We start from the raw sequence: 22016 nt of genomic DNA, 5'->3' as shown, positions 1-22016 counted from the left end.
ATTTTAGCCCCCAACTTTAGCAACTTTAGTAAATTAAAACTTATATAAGTTCAACTAGCTATTTTGCACACAGCAAACATTCACACTTGTTGTAGCAGGAATAGCACAGGGGGCAGTAATAATATCCATTATGGCTCAGTTTCCTCACATTCCTTTAGATATGGGAACAGAGCGTGTTTCATGAGTCCAGCGCTGAAACACATGCATACGTGCTGTAATCACAACGACAGTTCAACCTGGACCTTTCCTGTATGTAGCAATATTTGTAATGAAACCGGATCAGTTGTAACAGTCAAATAGCAATATTATTTTGATGCCCCCATCACAATTTGGTGTGACAGTCAGGATCACACATGAAAATTATTGCTACAAATACATGTACACAAATAATAAAGAGCACAGAGGATATAAAATAGCTTTAGCTAACAAATAGAACAAGTTTGTTGGGCTCATCTGTGTTCTGTGAGTTCTACATATGACAAATGTAACTTTTTACCCAATGATCTGAGGCCACAATTATATTCAATCCTCTGTTTGAAAGTAGTTTGTGATCAAAGGTGTTACAGTCGTTCATTATGTGCTACTACAACCTGTAATCAATGATGTGTGGTGTAATCAGTGGCAATCGAGGTGTTCAAAGGGGCAGAACTGCAGGGGGACAACCAACCGCCCAGTTATAGTTTTAGAGGATTGTATTACAACTCTCCCCATGACTACACACACAGCTAATTTGCTTGAAGGCATTGAGGAGGAGATGAGGCGCCACCTGGATTCTGATCACTGGTGATTGGTTTTGTTGTGGTGCAGCACAAAGTGTGATGTTCCACTGCAGTGAAAACTTGTGGGGAGGGGGGGCGGAGTGGATGGCAGAGAGTACAAAGCTCATTAGCTCTAAAGAAAATCCTTCAAATCACTGTTGACTTTTTCAGTCTTCTACCAAGACCGCGACCTTTCTCAAAATGTAACCAAGTGCTTTGGTTTGCTGAATCTTCTGATATATTCGTCATAACCACAATGTTTCCAGAACCTTAACCAAGTGCTTTGAGTTGCCTAAACGTAATCATTGAAGCTCTTTAGCAGGCCTTAGTTGCCAGGAGTGGATAGCGTGGGGAAAAACAAATGAAGACCAAACTTGACAAAACTCACCACATGGTCTAAGGTTTAGTAGCAGCTCTAGAGCTTCTGATCATATCACATGACCACACACGAACAATGGCACTGGGCATCTTAACCCGAAAATGATTTCTCTTTGTAAGAAGCAATGGAGAAAAATAATCAATATATATATATATATCTGTCTATATATTTGAAAAATGGTTGTATCATGCTCAGAAATGTCAGACTCCTCTCTGCATAACTATGTGTAGACTAGTGTCTTTATCTCCAAGCAAAGCAAAAAAAGAACGTGATTGTTAAATCAGCAGAGATAACAGTAGGTTAAATGGCGGTAGATTGGCAATAATGGCGTTCTTTACCTCCCACACAGTTCCATTGATCAAGGCTAGTCAAACAATCCAGCTGCTTTCAAAGTGGCATTTGTCGTTAAATATATAATATTTAATTAGCGGACTAATGCACTTAAAACGACCCAAGGACTTTGCCTGAAAAAGGAAAAATTGGCCTTTTGTCCGTTGCCCATTTTCCTGAATAAGCGCTGTAGATTTTTTTCTCCAGTTCTGACTGCATTAAAAAAAAGAAGTATAGGCCTTTATGCAACGTTTCAAAGACATGGAAAAACAGATACAAAGATAAAGCGGCTCCTGTCAAAGGGATTTTTTTTCTATGGTTTTCTTTCATTCAGGTAATGCATTTAGCTTTTTAGTTATTGTTGAAGATCTCCCAAGGCTGCTGACCTCTGGAATTCTAATAAGCTCCACTCCCAATTTATGATTGTTCTCAATTTGCATTAGTGGTGGCTCAGTGGTTAGCACAGCGGAAGGTTCTTGGTTCCAGCTTAGGGCCTTAAACTGTGGAGTATGTATGTTGTCCCTGTGCCTGTGTGGGAGCTCTCCACTGTCCTAACACTTGTCTAATAGGTGGCTCTATAGGTGATACATGTACTGTATGTCTGCCCTCTGATACACTGGCTGTTCATGGTCTATCCACCTTCACCCACTGTCAGCCAGGACCACAGCTGTGCAGTGCAGCCGATGGATGGATGTATTCAAGGGAGAGTTTAACAATGCAACTAATGCACAGTACATTACATACATTTCTGGTTTCCTTATTCAGTATGAACAGAGGGATGGCACTGAACAGCTGTATTTAAAACACATGCTTTGTCCATCCATCATAATGCTCCTGCTGGAACACTATGAAAGGTGACATGATGCTGCACTGTGGACAGATCTATCAGAGGGCTGACACTTGGTGACAAAAACATTTTTATTTCTTATCCTTTCAAACCATACTGGGCCTTAAGTATTTTCTTAAATTCTGTCGTAAGTTGTTTTTAAGAAATTTCTTAAGAAAACTCGGCATCAGAGTCATGAACATTAGACTGCAGAAATTTTCCATGTGTTCTTAAATAATGAAACCCATCTCCTTTTTAAACTGAGAGTGATCCTAATTAACATAGGATTAGCATCGGTAAACACCCCAAATGACTGTAAATGGGCATGAGACTGCAGGGCCATGTGACACTGAGCAGAGAAGATGAGCTGAGAAAGAAAGTAAAAATGCCCAAATGAAAATCTACAGAGGGAGCACCGGACTCGTGCTGAAGAGGAGGTACTGCTGCAGGAAGTGAAACAAAAAAAACAGCTGTAATTAGTAGCGTCAGCAATGGATACAAAGTAACAGAAAAAAAAAATGCATGATGCTGTGAGTCGTTCACTGAGAAGAGTGCACAGTAGATGTGTGTGTGTGTGTATATATATGTATATTCTTCTGTTTTAAGTATTTTTTTTCAGAATGTTTGGAGCAGCTGACAGATGAATTTCCTTCAGGATTAATAATCTATCTATCTATCTATCTATCTATCTATCTATCTATCTATCTATCTATCTATCTATCTATCTATCTATCTATCTATCTATCTATCTATCTATCTATCTACAGTATCTATCTATCTATCTATCTATCTATCTATCTATCTATCTATCTATCTATCATTTAAAAGAAATATTAAAAACATTACTAATTATAGTAAAATGATTCTAATTCAAATCATATAATATTACACAACTGCAGAACAGAAAAATTACAATAACCACTTATTTTGCACAAGTGTCAGCTCTCAAATGTGTGTAAATATGCTCTTTAGTGTGTGTAGGCTTTGTTCTAAAAACAAATCCCAAATTAGAAAATATTGGTGAATGTCAAAATCTTCTTGACATGGGTTTTAAGAAGACGTTTCTCCTTAAGAATGAATGAGGTTTGTGAATGAGGCCTAATGTTACAGGTTCAATCTGTGTCTGAACAGGTGTTTACTGTATTTATTTTATTTATTTATTTATTTAAAAGGGACAATACACATTATGAACATTCGTACGTGTGCACAAATGTAAATGCGTCAGAGTTAGCAACTTGCTAATTTGCATCCGTAGTCCCTGTACGTTATCAGATGTCAGTGTGTCTGTCAGTCAAAGTACTATGATGCAGCCTTTAATATCACAACATGTATTACAACACAGACTGACAACATATATTTATTTAATCTAAATTCATCTATTATTAATTTATTTAATTACTCGCCAGAAGACAGAATCAGGTGTGTATTGAATAAAAATGGAAGAAGACTTGTTTTTAAGGAGGAACCACTGTGATCATGTTATTGTCATATTTTGATCTGGGGGGAAAAAAGTCTGACCTTAACTGACCCAGATTTACTTTATTGTTTAAACTTGTTCACATGCACTAAAAACAACAGCAACATTCACTCAGTAAATCCAGACATTTCAATATTTTTTTTAAACAAGACAAATCACAAACACCTCTCACAGTGAAACACGATCAACTCAGCGGAAGTGCAGGGGTCAATTATCCCTCTTTTGAATCAAAAGCATTTGAATGATTAAGCATCATGAACTCAAAGAGGATGGCAGCGTGTTGCAGCAGCATGACCATTCTGTTCGCTTTAATGAGTGGTGGAGCCTCCATGATCATAAAAATGGTGGCTTTGATGCTTCATTGAAAGAGCCTCTCCAACACATCTGAAGGGGGCTCCTCCTTTGTAATAACAATTTATAATTTTCTTGATCTAAAGGCTGGATCGGTGTCTGTGTGTGTGTGTGTGTGTGTGTGTGTGTGTAGGGGTGGGAGGGGGGGATTGCTCTTTCTAGATGGTTTTTACAAATCAAAAAGTGGATTTGCCCAGGGGGTCCATCCAAGACCGGCTTTCATGAAGAAAGTGTGTCATTATGCCTCATCATCACACACAGACACAAACCCATGAGAAAAGAAAGGTAAAGTCAAAGCCTTTGTAATAACCACTCATTTTTATCACCATGTCAACTTCTCCCTAGAAGAACAGTTACCTGGGTGATCTGCCTCTAGTTTTACATTTCTCTCTTCTTCATGTTGGTCCAGTCTCAGTCATGATGTGTTCAGTCACCACAGACCGTAGAAGTGAGAGCAGATCCTAAGTGTCTGTCAGACATCTCCAGATGATTTTGTGACATCACAACGATTTTGGAAAACAAATCACTGTCCAACGGTCTTTAGAAGTGGGGTCTGGAAATTCCAAGTTCCTTTTTTGTGTTATAACAATTGATTTATTTATATTTTTGGAGTTTTATTTTTTTATTTTTAATGTTAACCATATGTTAACATAAAAAAAAATCATTATAACTCTGAAGGGACCAAAATCAAAATGTGTGAAACCTTCCTCATAGGACAGTTTACTGTAATAGAAGATCAGCTGAATTAAAGTCCATTCCTTGTTTTCCTGTTTCGTCTGTGCAAATTCTCATTTGTCCAGGTCAAAGGCGAAGGGCAAAGGTCAAATTACCTAGAGATTTTTCCTCTCTCATTTTAGCAAACCTGAACAGCCTTCACACACTTTGTACACAACTTCTATTTTTTTCTTTATACAGGTTATGAGGTCCACTTGAAGACTAATCTATTTTTTATATATACTGTATATATATATTTTGGGGGCTTTTTATTGCCTTTAATTGATAGTACAGAGAGACAGGAAATGGGGAGGCAGAGAGGGGGAATGACATGCAGGAAAGGGCTGCTCGATGCAGGATTCGAACCAGGGCCGCCTGCAGTGAGGACTTTAGGGGTGGCAGCTCTACCAAGTGAGCTAAATGCCGCCCCTTGAAAACTAATCTTTACATCTAACTACCAAACCTGGACGGAAAATCTGGATTTTGTCAGTTTGCTTTAGGGCGTAATAGAATTTATTTGTATGTATAATATAGATATGAATGTGTGTATCACGCTATGGAACCATGAAACTGCACTATCCCGAGTTAAGGTGCTGAAAGTTTTGCGCAAGCAAGCACACGCTGAAACAATCTGTCAACTTGCAAACAGCTAAATGTTCATCCTGCAGAAAGGAAAAAGGAAATGTAAATTATGATGACTTATTTAACGAGATTAGCATGGCAACAGTACAAGTATGATTTCAAACACCCCTCCCTACTAAAAGCTATAGCACAGCACGCGCACAATCACACACACACATACACACACACAGGAGTGTGTGACAAACTTGCCGGCGCCCCTCACAGGGTGACGCTACAGTTGATTTGGGAATTACAATTAGATTTATGATGTGGCTGCATATGGCTGCACTCTCTGTTTCTCTCTCTGAAATGCTGGGATTGGCTGCAGCGAGCACCGGCGCCGTGGCGTATACACCACAGCACAGTCAGAATGTGTGGCGTTACCTCACACAACACACACATACACACACACAGGCACACAATGGAACAATAGGCCACATTTACTGTAATGGGCCACCAAAATATAAAGAGTGAGTGGAATAGCTCAACTTTGGAAACAGAAAGCCTTGTGTTGGAAATTATTAGATCCCTGGAAAGTAAGAGCACTTTTTTTTTTTAGAGTAATGGAAATAACAATTCATGCAGCAGCAGTACCTGAGACTTGTGCACAGCACTTTCACATGCAGAACACAATAACCATAAGTGCTTTTCTGCAAATGTACTTGTGTAAAATACTCCACTCTTAGTCAAAGCAACACTTGAAAAACAAAGATGAAGTGACAGGTCGTAAAGGAAAAACCTCAAGTCGGAACGTTTTGTGTATTTATTTATTGATTTTTTTTTGATTGTCTTTCTCACCAAGTTTATTGACACTTTTTAGAGCCAAAGCTGGCTAATAAATACAATGAAATGTTAAAACGCACAATTGAATTTCAAATACAATACTTATCACAAAAATGTGTATGACCAGAAATTGTGTCTTCTGCTTCTGCAGGTCACAAATGACAAAGAGGATGAGGTTACCTTTTTTTTTTTTTCAAAGAGGTCAGGGCCCTTCAAACTGTGCTAGAGCTGCGGCAACGGAAGTGTTTCGCTTAAATAAATGAAATACTTATAAAGAAATGGCATTTAACTGGTACCTGGCATGTGAGAGGCCTTTTCCACTTTGACTGTCCTAATTTATCATGTTGAAAATCAAAAAAACAACTTCACATTAGTCAATACTAAAAAACAAACAAACAAACAGAAAAAGACATAGAATTTATATCCAGTGCTTAGGATGTGTACGACACTAACAGAAATGTCTATGCATGAGGCTTGTTCAGTCCCAGCTTGTGAAGCTTTTCGAAGTGAAAAAAAAAAGAGAAGCCAATTATGGTCACAAACTCAAGACATGAGAAACAGAGCACCCAGAAACCACCTGGGGTCACAGGTGTCGAAAAATGGAAACATGTTCAAACTGCAAAGAGTGTGATGAAAAGAGACAAAGAGAGAGAGAAAAAAAGACATGTCTTCAGAGAAAGAATGTGACATCTGAGTAAAAGAGAGGAAAACAAGCGCGCACACACCCAGCTCGGTGCTGACCACTGGGCCGCTCCGAGACCAAAGAGGAACATCTCGCTTCAGACTGTGGAAAAAACTGCTGTGTGCTCTAACTGGGGTTTGGTTGTGGCTGAGAGGCTGAGTGAGACTTCTGCACTTTTTCCCCCTCCATTTTTATCTAAATAATTGAATTGGATGTAAGTATATAAAGGTACCATTTTTTTTTTAAACAATAGACCTATTAAACCTATTACCTTTGTTGTTTTGCAACTCTATAAATTATTTTTTTTTAAAACATCGGTTTGATGTGTGTTTCCCCACAAGATGCTGGGAAGACATTTAAAAAATATCAACAAGCTAATAAAAATAGTAACATTTTGTACATTTTTGTACAAAATGTTCAAAACACAGTTGAAAATACAGTGAAGGGATCCAGAATATTAGAAACTCTAATCCTACAGTAGGCCTTCCTTCCTGGGGCAGCTCCTGATGCTGAGCACAAAATACACTTTTAAGACCTGTGAATTATCTCAAGTGTCTTGGAAAATGAGCCAAAAAAATATTTGCACCTCTAATCTGATTGATAGCGACAAAAGCTGTTGAGGTGGGTGTGGGGGTGGGGAGGGGGGGGTCACCATACTGCACTGCACTTGCTGCACAGTGTGTTAAGTGTTTGGCCTCAAGGAACTGTGGGCAATGTGGTTTATGAAAGCACCAATGCAGTGGAATAGAAGAGCAGACTCATTGGATGCTGCAATGCTGCTCTTCTAACAGCAACGTAGTGTGTGTGTGTGTGTGTGTGTGTGTGTGTATGATGAGAACACATCCTCCCTGAGTGCTGCCTGTGATTGGGTCAGGAGAGGAGCCAGCAGTTACCGATTAAGAACTCATCTCATCAGACAGAAAAAGCTGATTGTATAAGACTTTTGCAGCATTGGAAGTTAAGACTACAACATCCCAAGTGAATGTGAATGTAGGTTTGGCACATTTGAAGAAATTATGTACAATGTCTGGGTAGTTACTTACTTACTTACTAATACTAATACTAATACTACTAATAATAACAATTATAATAATAATAGTAATTATTATTATCATTATGTGATGTAAGGGACTTTGCTCCCTTTATTTCATTGACAATCTGAAAAGTACTACCACTCTTTGTATGAAAACAAAACGAAACACATTCACAAGCTGGCACATCATACCTGAGCTGGGATCTTTAAAAAAAAAAAAAAAAATCTAACAGTAATGTAATGTAAGCAGTTTGTCAGAAAAATACATAGATGCACTGTATTCATAAGAAACAAAAGTAAGACTATAAGATTACAAGAGCTAGGATTTATATTAAAACTTTTCAAATTTCAAGTTCTGACAGTCCAGAGTTTGTACAGGCAGTGACCTGTCAGAAAAAGTCTATAGAACAAAAAAGAAAAAAAGTAAATACATAATGATAAAAACTAAATCACTCTTTAAACATTTAAGACCAAATAGCTGTTGAAGACCAATCCTTGATGCTTCAATATCCATGCATGCTCTTGACAAACCACAAAGCTCCGTGTGTTTGTCGCTCATTTGTCTTCTCGTATTCTTTCTTCTCTAACTCTTGTTCGCGCCGGTTAAGATTGTCAAAGTTCTAGGAAACTGAAGTTCATTGTCGAGTGGATGCCTGAATGTCTGTTAAGGTTGTGTTCTCTCACATTTTTCCCCCCGTCGGCCCTCTTCTTCGATTGGACGTCCATCAATAGACTTTCCCAAGAACTTTCTGAGCATGTCCGCTGAGTTTAAAATCCTGACTGGGCACGATCAGTGCATGACACAGCATGTCCAGAAAGGTCGCCTGAAGGTCTCTGTAATAAACTATGCTTTTAAAAAGTGTTTCTGAGTATAACAGGAGTTCTTTTCTTTTTTCTCTTTTTACAAACTGACACCCTGAGCGCACTCAGTTGGCACTGACGGCCTCCCGCGTCTCATGGTCGCTGCTATAGTCTGACTTGGGATCGTCCTCAAAGTCCTCGTACATGTCCATGTCGTCGTCTCCGTTGGTGGGGTCGCTGGGCAGGTCCAAGCCTCCCACCCCCCCGCCGTTGCTGCCTCCGCCGCCGGGCTCCGTTTTCACCCCGTACGTGCTTTGGATGACGGCGGTGGCCGGCTCGGGGCTGGCCGAGTTGCTAGAGCAGTCTGATGTCAGGTGTGGGGACGGTGTGGCTGTTGTTGCCATGGTGATGGCGCCTGGGTAAACTCCTACCCCGCCCGGGCTGCTGCCGAGAGGAATCGGTGGCTGAGGCCTGAGAAACAAGGGAAGAAGAAAAAGAAGAAGGTTTTAAGAGACTTATTCATCATCACAATAAACACTAAAGGGCAGTATGAAAGGTTTTCTGCTGCTCTCACAAGACAAGAGGTCAGAAAACCCACTCAGGACCGCATCACCTGCAGCGCAGATACCAGGCTACACAGAGTCGCTATCTGAAAAGAGCTAGCTGGTTAGCATGCTAACTTGAGGGGAAGAATCAGGGCCGTTTCTAGCTCTCTAGGGGCCCTGAGCCAGATGCTGTTTGGGGCCCAACAATCTGATAAACCTTCAGACGAGAACTGGTTAAAATCGTAGAATCTTTCCCTTCATTTCCCTTCCCTTTGAAGGGAAAGGGAAAAATTGATCGATTGATCGATTGGCTGCTGATGTTCATTTATTTATTTATTTTTACTTATTTATTTATTCTCTTGTTTTGTTCTCTCTTATCACAATTTATCTCTTATTCAACTTTTTTTGGCTGCTGTGTTGTGGTGTTATGTCTTTCTTGTCTTGTGCTGTGACATGTCTTTATGTTTGTTTTATGTATGTCACTTAAAAATATAGAATCAATAATAATAATAAAATTAAAATTATAGTTGGTTGACCCACCCAAGACAGGTAAAGTGATAGAAAATGATAATAAAAGGTAAACAATGGGCATCCTCTACACACCGATCCAAAAAATGAAACAGAGTATTACTCAAAAAAATTAATTATTTCTGAAAATATGGTTCTTGAATATTAAACATACAGTAACGCAACATAAAAATTCTTACTACCAAACCTAAACAATTACAAAATACAAAAAGTAAATACACAAATAAATAAAAATACATAAGGCCAAGCCCCAGATCAGCAGAGAATAAATTTGACTATATTTTAAAAACTGTACCTTTAATACACAAAATAATAAGTATGGTTAGAGAAATAAGCCATCCTCACATGAGTGTGTTTTGTTCATTCATTGATAATTGTTCAGATTATGTTGAAGAGACAAAAGAAAACAAACACACACTGCTAAGAAACAATCAAAGGTCATAGAAACAGTTGCTACCGGGCTGACAGCTTATGACTGATACGATCAGATCTGATCGTTTTAACCTTTAAACAACTGCTTTGAACATTAATTCTGAGGCCACTTAAGATAACTGCGGCACTTCTCTTCCTGGGCATGTCCTGACAGGGAGCGCTCGCTGCCAGCTCGCTGCAGCCGCTAAATAACCTGTTAAGATACAGATGGAATGAGGATAAACGAACATCACTCAAACAGGCCCTCTGGCTGCTCACATCAGCCACATAAAGCAGGAAAATTGCTGTCACTTTGCTCACCTAACAGTTTTCCCTCCTCTGTCTCCTGAAACAATTACCAGCGTCCGCCTTGACGGCCTCATTTTCACATTCAGCTCTTTAAAACAACAGCAGTCTCGTTATGAGGAATGTGCCAGAAAGGGCTTGTGTACTTGCTTCCAGAAGCTTTTTGATTTAACTTTGATTGAAACTCCAGACCTGAAGAATCATAGACTCTCTTTCCTTCTTTTTTGCATTTGCTTGACCACACACAGTAAATGTGGCATTTAACTTGCGACGCGCCTCGCTCCTGTTCCCTCTCAAACATCTGCTTACATTTCATATTCCACTATGTCTGTCTGTGTCCAATTTCACTGCCTGCAAGTGCCCTGCATTGTCCTAATTTAATAAATGACAAGCTATTAAAAATCGCTCCTATTCAAAGCCGTGGCCTCTGGTAAATCCATCTGAAACACAGGCCACTGTGATGGCATTAAACACATCCATGGCTGGTTCCTATTAAGACAATGCCACTGTTTTTCCCCTCGCTGACTACACTCTAAAAATACAGAACGCTCTTCAGCAAACGTTTAAAGGCTTTTGCAGATAAAACCAAAGGCTCTGCGAACAAATCATTTTTAAAGAAGAAATCATTCTTAAAGGGCTCGTAAATCCCGATGGTCCCTCCACAAACCTCCAAATGACGGATGTACTGTAGTTTAAAATATTTAATATTCATTTTGACACATGAATAAAAAGATATGACAAAGAAGTGCAGACAAACAATCAGATTACTTGAAAATATCTGAATAAAACACCTAAAGAAGAAAAAGAAGAAGAAGATTTTTTTTTATCCTCACCATATTCAGGCTGAGGTGGAAGGACTAAATATTAAGACAAACTGAGAGTTTTTCAATTAACGGGTACAACAGTAAGGATCCAAAGCTCTGTGACTGTTAACGAACAAAGACCTTTTGCCTTTGATAAAGACTAATGATGATAATTGTCCATTGTCCATCCAGGGAACAGGCCTGCTGACCGTCACCTAAACTATTATTAACTTGTAGAAATAACAAGTAGGAACATATGAAGAGTTCATTTGCAAGATAAATGCCATTTTGAAAAAAATGAACTGATGCTTTTGAATTATTCTTTGCATAGTGTTGTTTTCAATAAAGCTTTATTCTTTTGAGCTACATCTGTTTTGTTATGTCTCATCTCCTTGGTCAAATCACCTGGTGTAAATAATAATTTAAAAACAGAGTTATTTGCTTTTGCAAATGAACTCTTCATATGTAGATATCTATTCTAGTATTCTATTATTCTAGTATCTCATTTCTGCTATGACGACACTGTCCACATGAAGCTCCCACTTCAGCCTGTAATAACATGCAATTGCAAAAATGATAAATGGTATTTTATTATAGTAGCCTGTGTCTGTGTGTAAATTAACCTGTTTTGTAAAAGGGTATAGGCATAATAAGCGAAGCTTCAGCCTACACCGTTTCAGTCTTGAATGCCCCCCGAAAAAGCAAAAAGCAAAAAAGAATGGAGTATACATCAAACATGAAAATGGAACTTTTTTCTTCCTTCTGTATTTTTGTTGAGTCATCATTTCTATTGTGCAAATGTTTAGTTGTGTTAAACCAAATCAGTTATTATTATTATTAATTATTATTATGTTTTTTATTATTTTATTACATCAGTGTTCAGCCTACAGGAGAAGCAGACTGATGGTTTGACAGAGGCTGGTCTAGGATGAGTTACTGTTTGAGTCCAGCCTTCCCTGCCTTCTGCCACTGTGTACACTGTACTGTGTAGTGATGGAGACAGTGTGTTGAGCCACACACCGCTGTGATGAATGTACACTAATTACAAAATGTTGATGCAAGAGAGGTGATCCTAATGCAAACTGTTTGGTTATAAAAGCTGAATAAGAAAACAATCTCCCCGAAAGTAGAAATAATAGACCAAATGTGTGGTTTCCTGGAATTTAGATCATTAGTACACATTAAGACCAATTGGAGTTCCTGCCTGTGTAAAATAGGAAAATTTTAAATTAAATTCTAAAACCACACAAAGAATAAACTGCGGCTTTGCTATAAATTGTAAAAAGCTCAGTGACTGTGAGGGACAACAGTGACACTCACCCCACAAAGAACTGCCTCATCTCCTGACGCCGTGACCGCATCATCTGCTTGTATTCTCCGATCCGCAGCTTCTTGCCGTCGATGATGCAGGTCCTCTTGGGCCGCGGCTTGTACTTGTAGTTGGGATATTTCTCCAGGTGGATCTTGCTCAAACGAGCCTGCTCCTCGTAGTACGGCTGTTTCTCCTGGTTGGTCATGGATTTCCAGCGAGAGCCTATGGAGCAAAGGATCGAGATTTTTAGTTTGGTCTCTGGTTATATTGAAGTTTTTCTTCCTGTCTCATAAAACATAACTCTATGTTAAGAAAAAAAAAGATTCTTATTTGAAAAACCTCAGTGTGACAAAAAGGTGGAATTTCCTTACATGTGAAAAAAAGTTTTGATATTCTTTCCTAATCAATTTCAGTGACACCGGTTGAGCTTGTGGTTAAATAGATGAAATGAGACTAACATGCTGTCATTTCAGCTGCACATTATTTCAGTCCTTCAAAAGAGACACACAGCCACTGCTCTATACATAAACCTTCACCATTTCTGGTAGGTTCTTAAGGTTGAATGTCATCATATGAACAGACACCATTGAGTCTTTAAGCGAGGAAAATCAGGAGTGGATTACACTCTGCTCCCTCTTGGTAGAATGACACATTGTGGACTTATTATTTTCCTTGGTAAGAGGGCCTTCTGGAGAGGAGGACAGGGCCATTACAGCAGGAATGCAGCACATCTGCGAAGCACTCTGACAACTGATTATACACACTCTGCCTCTCTGCTCTGTTTATCAAGGTTTATCACAAACTAGTCTTGTACTTTTGTGACACAGGAAACAAGGATTTTTTTCGGCCTGCCACCCACTCCCCTGAGTCCAGCTGTGTTATTACATTGCATTGTACACAAGCACATACAGAATTGTGCACTTTGAGCTCAGCTTTTTGTTTCAGTGTCGCTACAGACACTTACTGTGATAAATAAGTGGAGAATTATCTCTTAGTCCTTCCTGCCAACAGGAACTAACTGTTCACATATTAAACAAATCATTTCTCAGAGATGGAGGACTTTAAATATCTCATATCAATTAAAAATGATGTCATCGTTCAAATTCAAACTTTTTTTTTTTTTAATCTGAGCTCAATGAGACAGAAAAAGTATTTTCTCAGTTTACAATCAGCTGACTGGAGGCCTGCACAGCACAGTGGAGCTCTTAAGAATGTTTCACCAACAGCCGTTATGCTCAGCACCGGGTGAATGGCTACCTGTGTCGAGGAGGTTAGTATCAACACCACCGCTTTTTTAACTGAAAGCATCCATCACACCGGTCAGAGTGGGTGACACAGTGGAGCTCTGTGAGCAGAGAGCTCCAGGTGGAGAAACACTGGTCCTTCTTACAGTCTGCACAGGACTAAGAAACCCCGTGAACTGTAGAAAACAGCGGCAGAGTGGAAGCTAATGAGCAGAGAGGCCGGTCTTTGAAGGAGATGCTCTGTGTCCAAGATTATACATTGTGAGTGAGCGTCTATAAGATAGACTGCATGTACTGTATGTCTCATTCTTTTCTTCATCTCAGATAAAAAAAATATATATACTGTATATTCAAAAGGTATTATTCCATCCAAAAGGTGAAAAGATAAACTGATTGCTCCTCAGCTCAGAAAATGTCTCAAATAACAAAAAGTCAAGTGAAAATGATTAGATGATTAAATGTCCATGCTTCTAATAAGTAAAACACAACAACAAAGGATTGAAGTAAAGACTAAAATACCTTTAAAGCCCCAGTATGTCACTTATTTGGCTTTTTATTAGCAAAATTTAAATATTGCTTTCATAAATACGTATTTCACTGAAGTCGAATCACACACGCATACAAATGAAAGCTTTCTACCTTAGAATGAGTTGTTACAAGTCGTTACAAATACATAAGTGGGCGACGCACCGAACCGAGGCGGCCATGTTGCATCGCCATTTTTTACGTTGAGTGGCAGCGTGACCGGAAACTCAGCGGAGCTGTCGGCTCGGCCTGTTAAAACTGTCACCACTGTGTAGTGTGAGGAAGGACGGAGGCACTGGTGTTGCATTCAGGCGCAGTCAGGCAGACGGCCGTCGGCAAACCAACCAGATGTCATTTTACTCGACAAGAGAAAGACGGTAAAACGTGGGTCAGGTAAACAATACGACATCACCATGACAACATATTGTCACGCCTGTATTGTTTTGCCTCGTGCTGGCGGACCACTTGTTTACATAGACGCTTGTTTACATGCAGCGTCTGTTGTCTGTCTGACGTCTGCCCGATTTCACGTGAATGCAACATCAAGAATACGTTCAGATATGCAACCGCACCGCTAGATGGGGGGAATTCTTACACATTATACCTTTAATAGCCAAAGCAAAAAAAAAAAAATTAACCCTATGATTTGAGTTTTACATTCTCACAAAAATAATGAATGAAAACTTCATGATTGGGGTTTGTGGTTCAGGTTCAATGTGTAGAATCTCACCCAGGATCTTGCTGATGTTGGAGTTGTGCATGTCGGGGAAGGTCTGCAGGATCTTTCTCCTCTCGTCTTTGGCCCACACCATGAAGGCATTCATGGGCCTCTTGATGTGCGGCTCGTTGTTGTTCCTGCCCCGCGCCTCCCTGAACACTCGTGCCTCTGTGATATTATTCCCTGTGTGACACAAAGGTGGATGATCATCATTCAATGTACAACACAGCAACGATGCAGACTGGTCCTGTGTATCTCTCTTCGCTCCTGAGGCCCCTCATAACAGGATGTGGAACAAAGGTCCAGTGGGGGTCTTGTTGGGGTGCCCTCAACATGCTCACACAAACAGATAGTATCTCAGTGCCTATGCTCCTGTGTTTACTCCTCAGACTCTAAACTAAACCACGATGAGCACTCCTCAACCCCTCATTGCTTGTAAACAGTGGTGCTTTATGAGAAACAGGTGGGTTGGGGAAACGCAACGTTAGTGTCCTTACACTACATCCAGAGAGATAATTAATGCATTTAAAGACATTTTATGTATCTGGAGAATTTGGTGTATGAAGTCAATTTGTGCACATAATATCTGCAGTAACTGTCCTTAACTTCAGTATACTCGCAGCCCGTCCTTGCCTGCTTTTGTTTGCATACTTGCACTGTGTATGATCCTCTGTCACATACACTCGCTGTTTAAAAAAAGTAGAATCCAGCCTCTTGTCATGCACTTACAGATATAATAACAGTGTAAAATTTCTGAAGAGTGTAAAATGTTGACAGTGAGCGCTCTGTTTAGCTGTCCTTCAGTGGTGCTTCCTGCACAGCACAATAAATATTTGTCTTTGCTGAATACCTGTATGTTCTTTTTTTCGCCACATGTCTTTTTCTTCTGCACGAGAGCTCTGAGATACGATGCCTACAGAGGAACAGGCCTCGTCTACATGGGGCCGACTGACTTATTGATTTAGACAACTTTCCTTGTCCATCTTTAATCCTGATTGCAGGGATTTCTGTGTTACACATTTAGAAAATTTTGATTGTCAGGAATAAAAAAGAACTCAGAGACAGTGTGAGTGTTTACCATCCAGATCTTCCGGTCTTGTCAGGTCAATGACTCGATGGACCATCTTCCCAGCATCCTCTCCCAGCTTCCCCAGGTGCTGGCTCAGCGTCTCATAGTGCAGCCGCTCCTGCAATGCAAGGAAAGGTTTGAAGAGTCACCAAAAGCTTCAAAACAATGATTCTTTTGACTTCCTTGTTAGTTTCAGTTCCTGTTTTCTTCATATTAATGAATATCTGTGAAAGTGTAAAAGCATCAGCCCACAGAGAAATGCAAAAATCCTGTATTCAGAAACTAAACTTTAAAATGAGCCATCAGGACTTCTATAACTTTGTGATGTCACAAAAAAGCAGTCGTCGCTCTCAGCTACGCCCTAAGCCCCGCCCACCTGCAGCACTCGGCCAGCTATGCAGGATTTGGTTTTTCTAGCCGAGACAGTTTTTGGTTCTGAAACCCACCACTCTATCTTCATATGGATCAACATTTCAAATAAAACAGAGGAGTATAAAATATGGGACCTTTAATGTCTAGATCAAATTCTCTGGCATCAAATCCACCAGTTTATTCACCGACTGTCATAATTCTTCTCAGTTATACGATAAGCAAGCAGACGAGTGGCAGCTGCTTCGAAGCCGTGCCGGTCACCAGCGTCGTCCCTCCACCTCCCCATTATCACTCACTTCACTTCAGCTCTGTGTTTCTGTCTTCTTGCCCGCCGCTCCACTGCTTACAAGCAGCCTGCGCAGAGGCCTTCCAGCTAAAATTACCCCACTACACTCCCAAACTGTGGTGGAAAACATCGAACCCTCTGCACAGCTACCGCACATCCACACTCCTCCTCCTCCTCCTCCAACCCCTCCACCCCTCCACCCCCTCCCTTCACTCGCCTCCTTTTTCTGGTGACAGAGGCATTTTGTTTGACGCAAGGAATGGTTGCCGGGTGAAGTCATGCCGCGGTAGCCGCTGGCAGAGTTGGTGGAACTTAGGGGCCGGTTGTGTGTACGTGCGTGTGTTTGTGTATGTGCAAGTGTGTATGTCTGTGTGTGTGTTTATAGATGAGGAGCCGGCGCGGGCCAATGTCAGCACTACGGCAGGGCTATAATCAGGCCCACCACAGAACATGCGCCTGGGCAGTGCCATGCTCACCGCAGGAAGCAGCCGCCTAACAAAGGACTAAAGAAAAGAGAGAAAAAAGAGAGAATGACACAACGAGATAAAGAAAGAGCAAAAGAAAAAGAAAAAGAAAAAGGAAGCCGAGTGGAATGGAAAACTAGCAGACAGGAATACGGTCTGGAGTTCAGTAAAAGTTGTCTTTGATTGCATTTCTACTTCTCAAAATGATGCTCAACATGCCTCCTTCGCCAAGAGCATCATCTCTAAACATCAGAAGCAGTTTGAGACATAGTTATGAATATTGCTGGTAAATGAGGAGAGATGGAAAACTAATGCAGAGCGGAGTGAGGGTTTTGGAAAACGGACGAGGACAGCATCAATAGAGGTGGACTGATCCAAACTACAGATTAACAGCAGACCTGGGTCAGAATCTGAAAGTATTCCCTGCGGTTGGTCGACTCCGGTCGACTTGAAAGTTCTTGTGGCAAATGAAATAAGGTGCTGTCTTTGCTTTGTTTAGTCAAGATTGAAATAGGTTTGGCCTGTGCGCCTGCTGGTTAGATGCTGGACGGCTGCCGTCTGGAGCTGTATTATAGACTTTTTCTTTCTTTCTTTTTTTTTTTTTTACTTTCTCTTTCATGTGACTCCATTTGTATTGTGTGCGCTCTTGGATTATGTCTCCTCTTCTTTACCACAGAGGGACTACCTGCTAAAAATAGTCAATGTCAGTGCTGATGCTCAAGCAAATAAAGTGAAGAGGACGTTCGCTGCTTAGCAGAACTTTTATCTGCCAGCGCTGAGTCTGAATGGCTTTGGCACAGTAAAGATTTCATGCTTGATATTACATTACTATTTAACCCAGGTCTGAATTGGAGCAAAAAGAGCACTTGACTTGGTAGTAGACAAGTTGACTAAGCAAGGACTAAATTAATTAAACACACTGAAGGACATTTAAGCAGCAAATTAAAAACGATAAGCAGCGAAATTGGGAAAACAACAGAAAAGAAGAGCATTCATTCACTTTAATCTGTACAAACAGGTACGGCTGAAACGGAGTATTTTTACCACTCTGTTCCTTCCACCGGCTCTGGAGCCTAATACTGCTGCTGAATGTATATTTCTAAATTTAAGAGACACCCGACTCTTTTTGTTCTCCCCGGTCTCTCCTTGTCTTGGCGTTTGCGTCGCTCCACTGTTGCTAGGGAAACACTCTAAACTTTGCTGTTTCTTTTTTTTTTAATAATCCACACCGTATTGAGCTCATTACCACAGTTACAACTCGCCCACCGCCAGCACGGCCTGCCTCCAACTGACCCGCAACCGTTTACTGTCTCCTCCCGGACCAATCAAGTTTGGCAACCTCCACAGCCCCCCCCTCTCCTCTACACTCCCTCCCCATGCCCCCTCTCTCCTCCTTTTTTTCTTTGTCAGTCCTTCTCTCTCTCTCTCTCCTTCCTTTTCCAGACTTTGCTGTGTGCCGATAGAGCTGTCAGTCAGCCCTGTTCTGTTTTCCTCCCCTCCTTCTCTTCTCTCTTTTCACCATTCCTCCTATTCATAGCCCTCAACACCGCACCAGCAGCCCACCACCCCTCGAGGCTCCGATCCCCAAAGAAGTAGACACTCAACAGTCTATTTGCAGGTGCCAGACTCTGCTTTGTAGTATACATTATTATAATGTATATCATCCAGACTTCAAATGCAGCAACATTACGTCGACCTTTAATCAAGACTTGGAACCGTCTGAGCTGTCGGTTTCACAAGCTCGCTTCCTCCAAAGACCAAACTCACCAGAGGAGCCAATATAAACGTCTATACAACCATTTCCTCCCTCCCCTCCTCTCCCCTCCTCTCCTCTCCTCTCCTCTCCTCTCCTCTCCTCTCCTCTCCTCTCCTCTCCTCTCCTCTCCTCTCCTCTCCTCTCCTCTCCTCTCCTCTCCTCTCCTCTCCTCCCTCCAGACTTATTCTGCACCACAGAAACTGTGAGCAACTTTATTCAATCGGGCCCAGACAAAAGACACTGGGCTAAGTTAAATTAAAGACTGTTCAATGCAGAGATCAAGTGGATTTCAAAACTGTACAAAAGTTCAGAATGAAGACTCCCTGAAAGTCAGAAAAGCTCCACATTTTACAGTATGGCTAGATTTTATTGTAAGCTTTTATTTTTGTTTTGATGTCAACAACAAGATAAATGTGTGGTACAAACCAAAGTTCATCTCACATAACAAAACATAATAACATAATCATATCCTGCAAGTTTGACGCTGGGATGAGGGTGGGTGGGCTGGTCTGAGAGCAGTGACGGCTTTGTTGTGACATCACAAAGTTACACAAGTTGTGTTTTTAAGGCTCAGTTTCTGAACACAGGCTGTGTGCATTTCTCTGTGGACTGAGGCTTTGATACTTTCACAGTATTAACATAGAACCTAGAGCTGCTTTAAAATAAAAGTACACACTGACATCCACCTTTACACAATATGGAACCTTTACTAAACAAACAGGTGTGAGGATTACTGAGCAAATTCAATGAACAAATATTAAGTAAAGAATGATGACTGATGAATAATGTCTGGCTAAAAGGGGGAGGAGTGAGTGCTCTGGTTTTAGCTCAGCTCAGATAGATAGATAGATAGATAGATAGATAGATAGATAGATAGATAGATAGATAGATAGATAGATAGATAGATAGATAGATAGATAGATAGATAGATAGATAGATAGATAGATAGATAGATAGATAGATAGATAGATAGATAGATAGATAGATTTTTTATTTCAGATTTCTGGCACATTCAAAATCACATCTGTCTGCTGAAGGATCTGTTGCAACTTCTGCAGAGACAAAACAAAACAAAAAGTCCTTGCCATTTAATCTAAAATCAGCTGTTGAGTGATTGTCTGCATTTATAATTGTGTGTAATTACAGAAGAAAAGTTCCCTCTCATGTGGCCTGTAGATTTACAGTTGTCTAAAGCAGTATATTATTCTTCTATCACATTTTAAATCAGCTTTACAATCCCTGATTCTAAACTGCTCCACTTATAAAACAGCTTACCGTGCAGATTTAGAGTTCTTCTACATATTATCATTTTCTCTTCTACTGAGAGAGTGAAGAACCTACAGTAGCAGGGACACATGGTTGATTCTGGTGTTTTCATCCAGGACGTGTAAGCTGAGTAATGTGCCAACCTCTCAGAAACTTGATGTTTTCCTTTAAGTGGGTTTAGGGGAGTGTTTGTGGCTGTTTAGATGAGAAAAAAGTGCACAGTCTCTTGCACCCAACACACACACACACACACACACACACACACACACACACACACACACACACACACAAACAGTAACATACATGCACAAACCCACACAGTCATACACAGTGGCTATTTCAGTGAGCTTTGGCAGCCGCAGGCCAGCTGGAAGCAACGTAAGCGTAAGGTGATACTCAACAATGCCACTAACTGGCCAGGCCTCTCGTCTGTACACCAGCTATAATGACATTAACATGGCCAAGGCCAGTGCAGAGCCAGGACACACACACACACACACACACACACACACAAAGGCACACAGGATCATATTCGCCCTCTTAGTAAAATGTCTATCATCCATGTTCGATGCCTTGGGACGAAAATACACAAACGGAACGCAAAATAAACACAAACACACACTCAGACGTCATCACGGCAAATCCCTTTGAGTCAATCAGCACGGGGAATAAATAGCTCCACATTCAGCATGGCACCGAGATAGCATTTACTGTACAGCAAGTTGTCTCATTCCCTCCAAAGAAGCCGAGCGCACTGCACTCGTACAATGCCATAAAACAAAAAGGGCTCAGGCACAGCTTCAAAGTTTCAAAGGGGAGGATTTGAGTAACAAATTTATTTGACGAACAGAAAACAACACACAAATCCAAGGTAAAGAAAGAGAGCTGGTCTCGCTGCCTCCCGAGGTGGAATGGGTGAGTCACACGCTCAGTATCCAGCAAGTTCCATCCATGAATTGTTTAAGACAGAGCAAAGCCTTTGAGAGCTTTAGAGAAAAACGCGCACACACATACGCACACCCTCTGTCCCAAAGAAAAAATTATGTATTTAAAGCTCAGAGAAAGAGTCTTTGAGCTGCTGTTGTTAGGTAACGAACACAAACTGACAACAAACACCGAGGCCTGCTGTCGTCCTCGAACCGGAAACAATTACTTTGAGACTTTCCAATGAGCATTTTATTAGGAGGCATGGAGCTATAAACCAAATTACTGCATTGCTGTGGTTTTGTTCACATAAAGCTGGAAAAAACAGAGCTAGAGAAGTGTGTCGGCTTTTCTTTGCAACACACTCACCTTAATCTGTGATCATTTCAAAGTTAACTTTTTTGCAAAAAAGCTCCTTTAAGCACAAACTTGTTTGGAAACATTTCTGGGATTTTTTGTCAGACCTGATGCAGACAACTCACATTAAGCCTTAATAAACAATTTATCAGTATGGCCTGTTGTATAATTTATATTTATGAGCTTCTTAGTGTTTACTAGTATAATGACTTATAAAAAAAAATCAACTTGGGACTGAGCATAAGTATAGCAGAGATATATTTTGCCAGATTTGGGATGTTTTCCTCCTGAAGATGCAAGGCAAACAAGTCCAAAAAATTCAAAACAGCCTATCCTTGGAGTGCACCAATCATGACCTACTTGGGGTTGGTGAGT

At 40.5% G+C, this 22016-nt stretch overlaps 1 protein-coding gene across 12 annotated transcripts in view; it reads right to left on the bottom strand.

The window, feature by feature from the left end:
- Positions 1-6230: 6230 nt before the first annotated feature.
- Positions 6231-22016, bottom strand: part of LOC146985436 (transcription factor SOX-6-like) — a 119120-nt gene continuing 103334 nt past the window's right edge. For all 12 annotated transcript variants that reach the window (XM_085778415.1, XM_085778419.1, XM_085778423.1 and 9 more), the window contains 4 exons: positions 16226-16334; positions 15160-15330; positions 12669-12882; positions 6231-9226 (listed from right to left, as the gene is read on the bottom strand). In XM_085778415.1, the coding sequence (XP_085634541.1) occupies positions 8881-9226; positions 12669-12882; positions 15160-15330; positions 16226-16334 (840 nt within the window). In that variant the 3' untranslated portion in view covers positions 6231-8880. The remainder of the gene's footprint in view (positions 9227-12668; positions 12883-15159; positions 15331-16225; positions 16335-22016) is intronic.

The sequence above is a fragment of the Trachurus japonicus genome, chromosome 6, assembly GCF_045865225.1.
Source record: "Trachurus japonicus isolate A0001 chromosome 6, Traja_1.0".
Classification (NCBI taxonomy): Eukaryota; Metazoa; Chordata; class Actinopteri; order Carangiformes; family Carangidae; genus Trachurus; species Trachurus japonicus.
The sequence above is the reverse complement of the archived record's forward strand: the minus strand, read 5'-3'. Positions and strand labels throughout refer to the sequence as shown.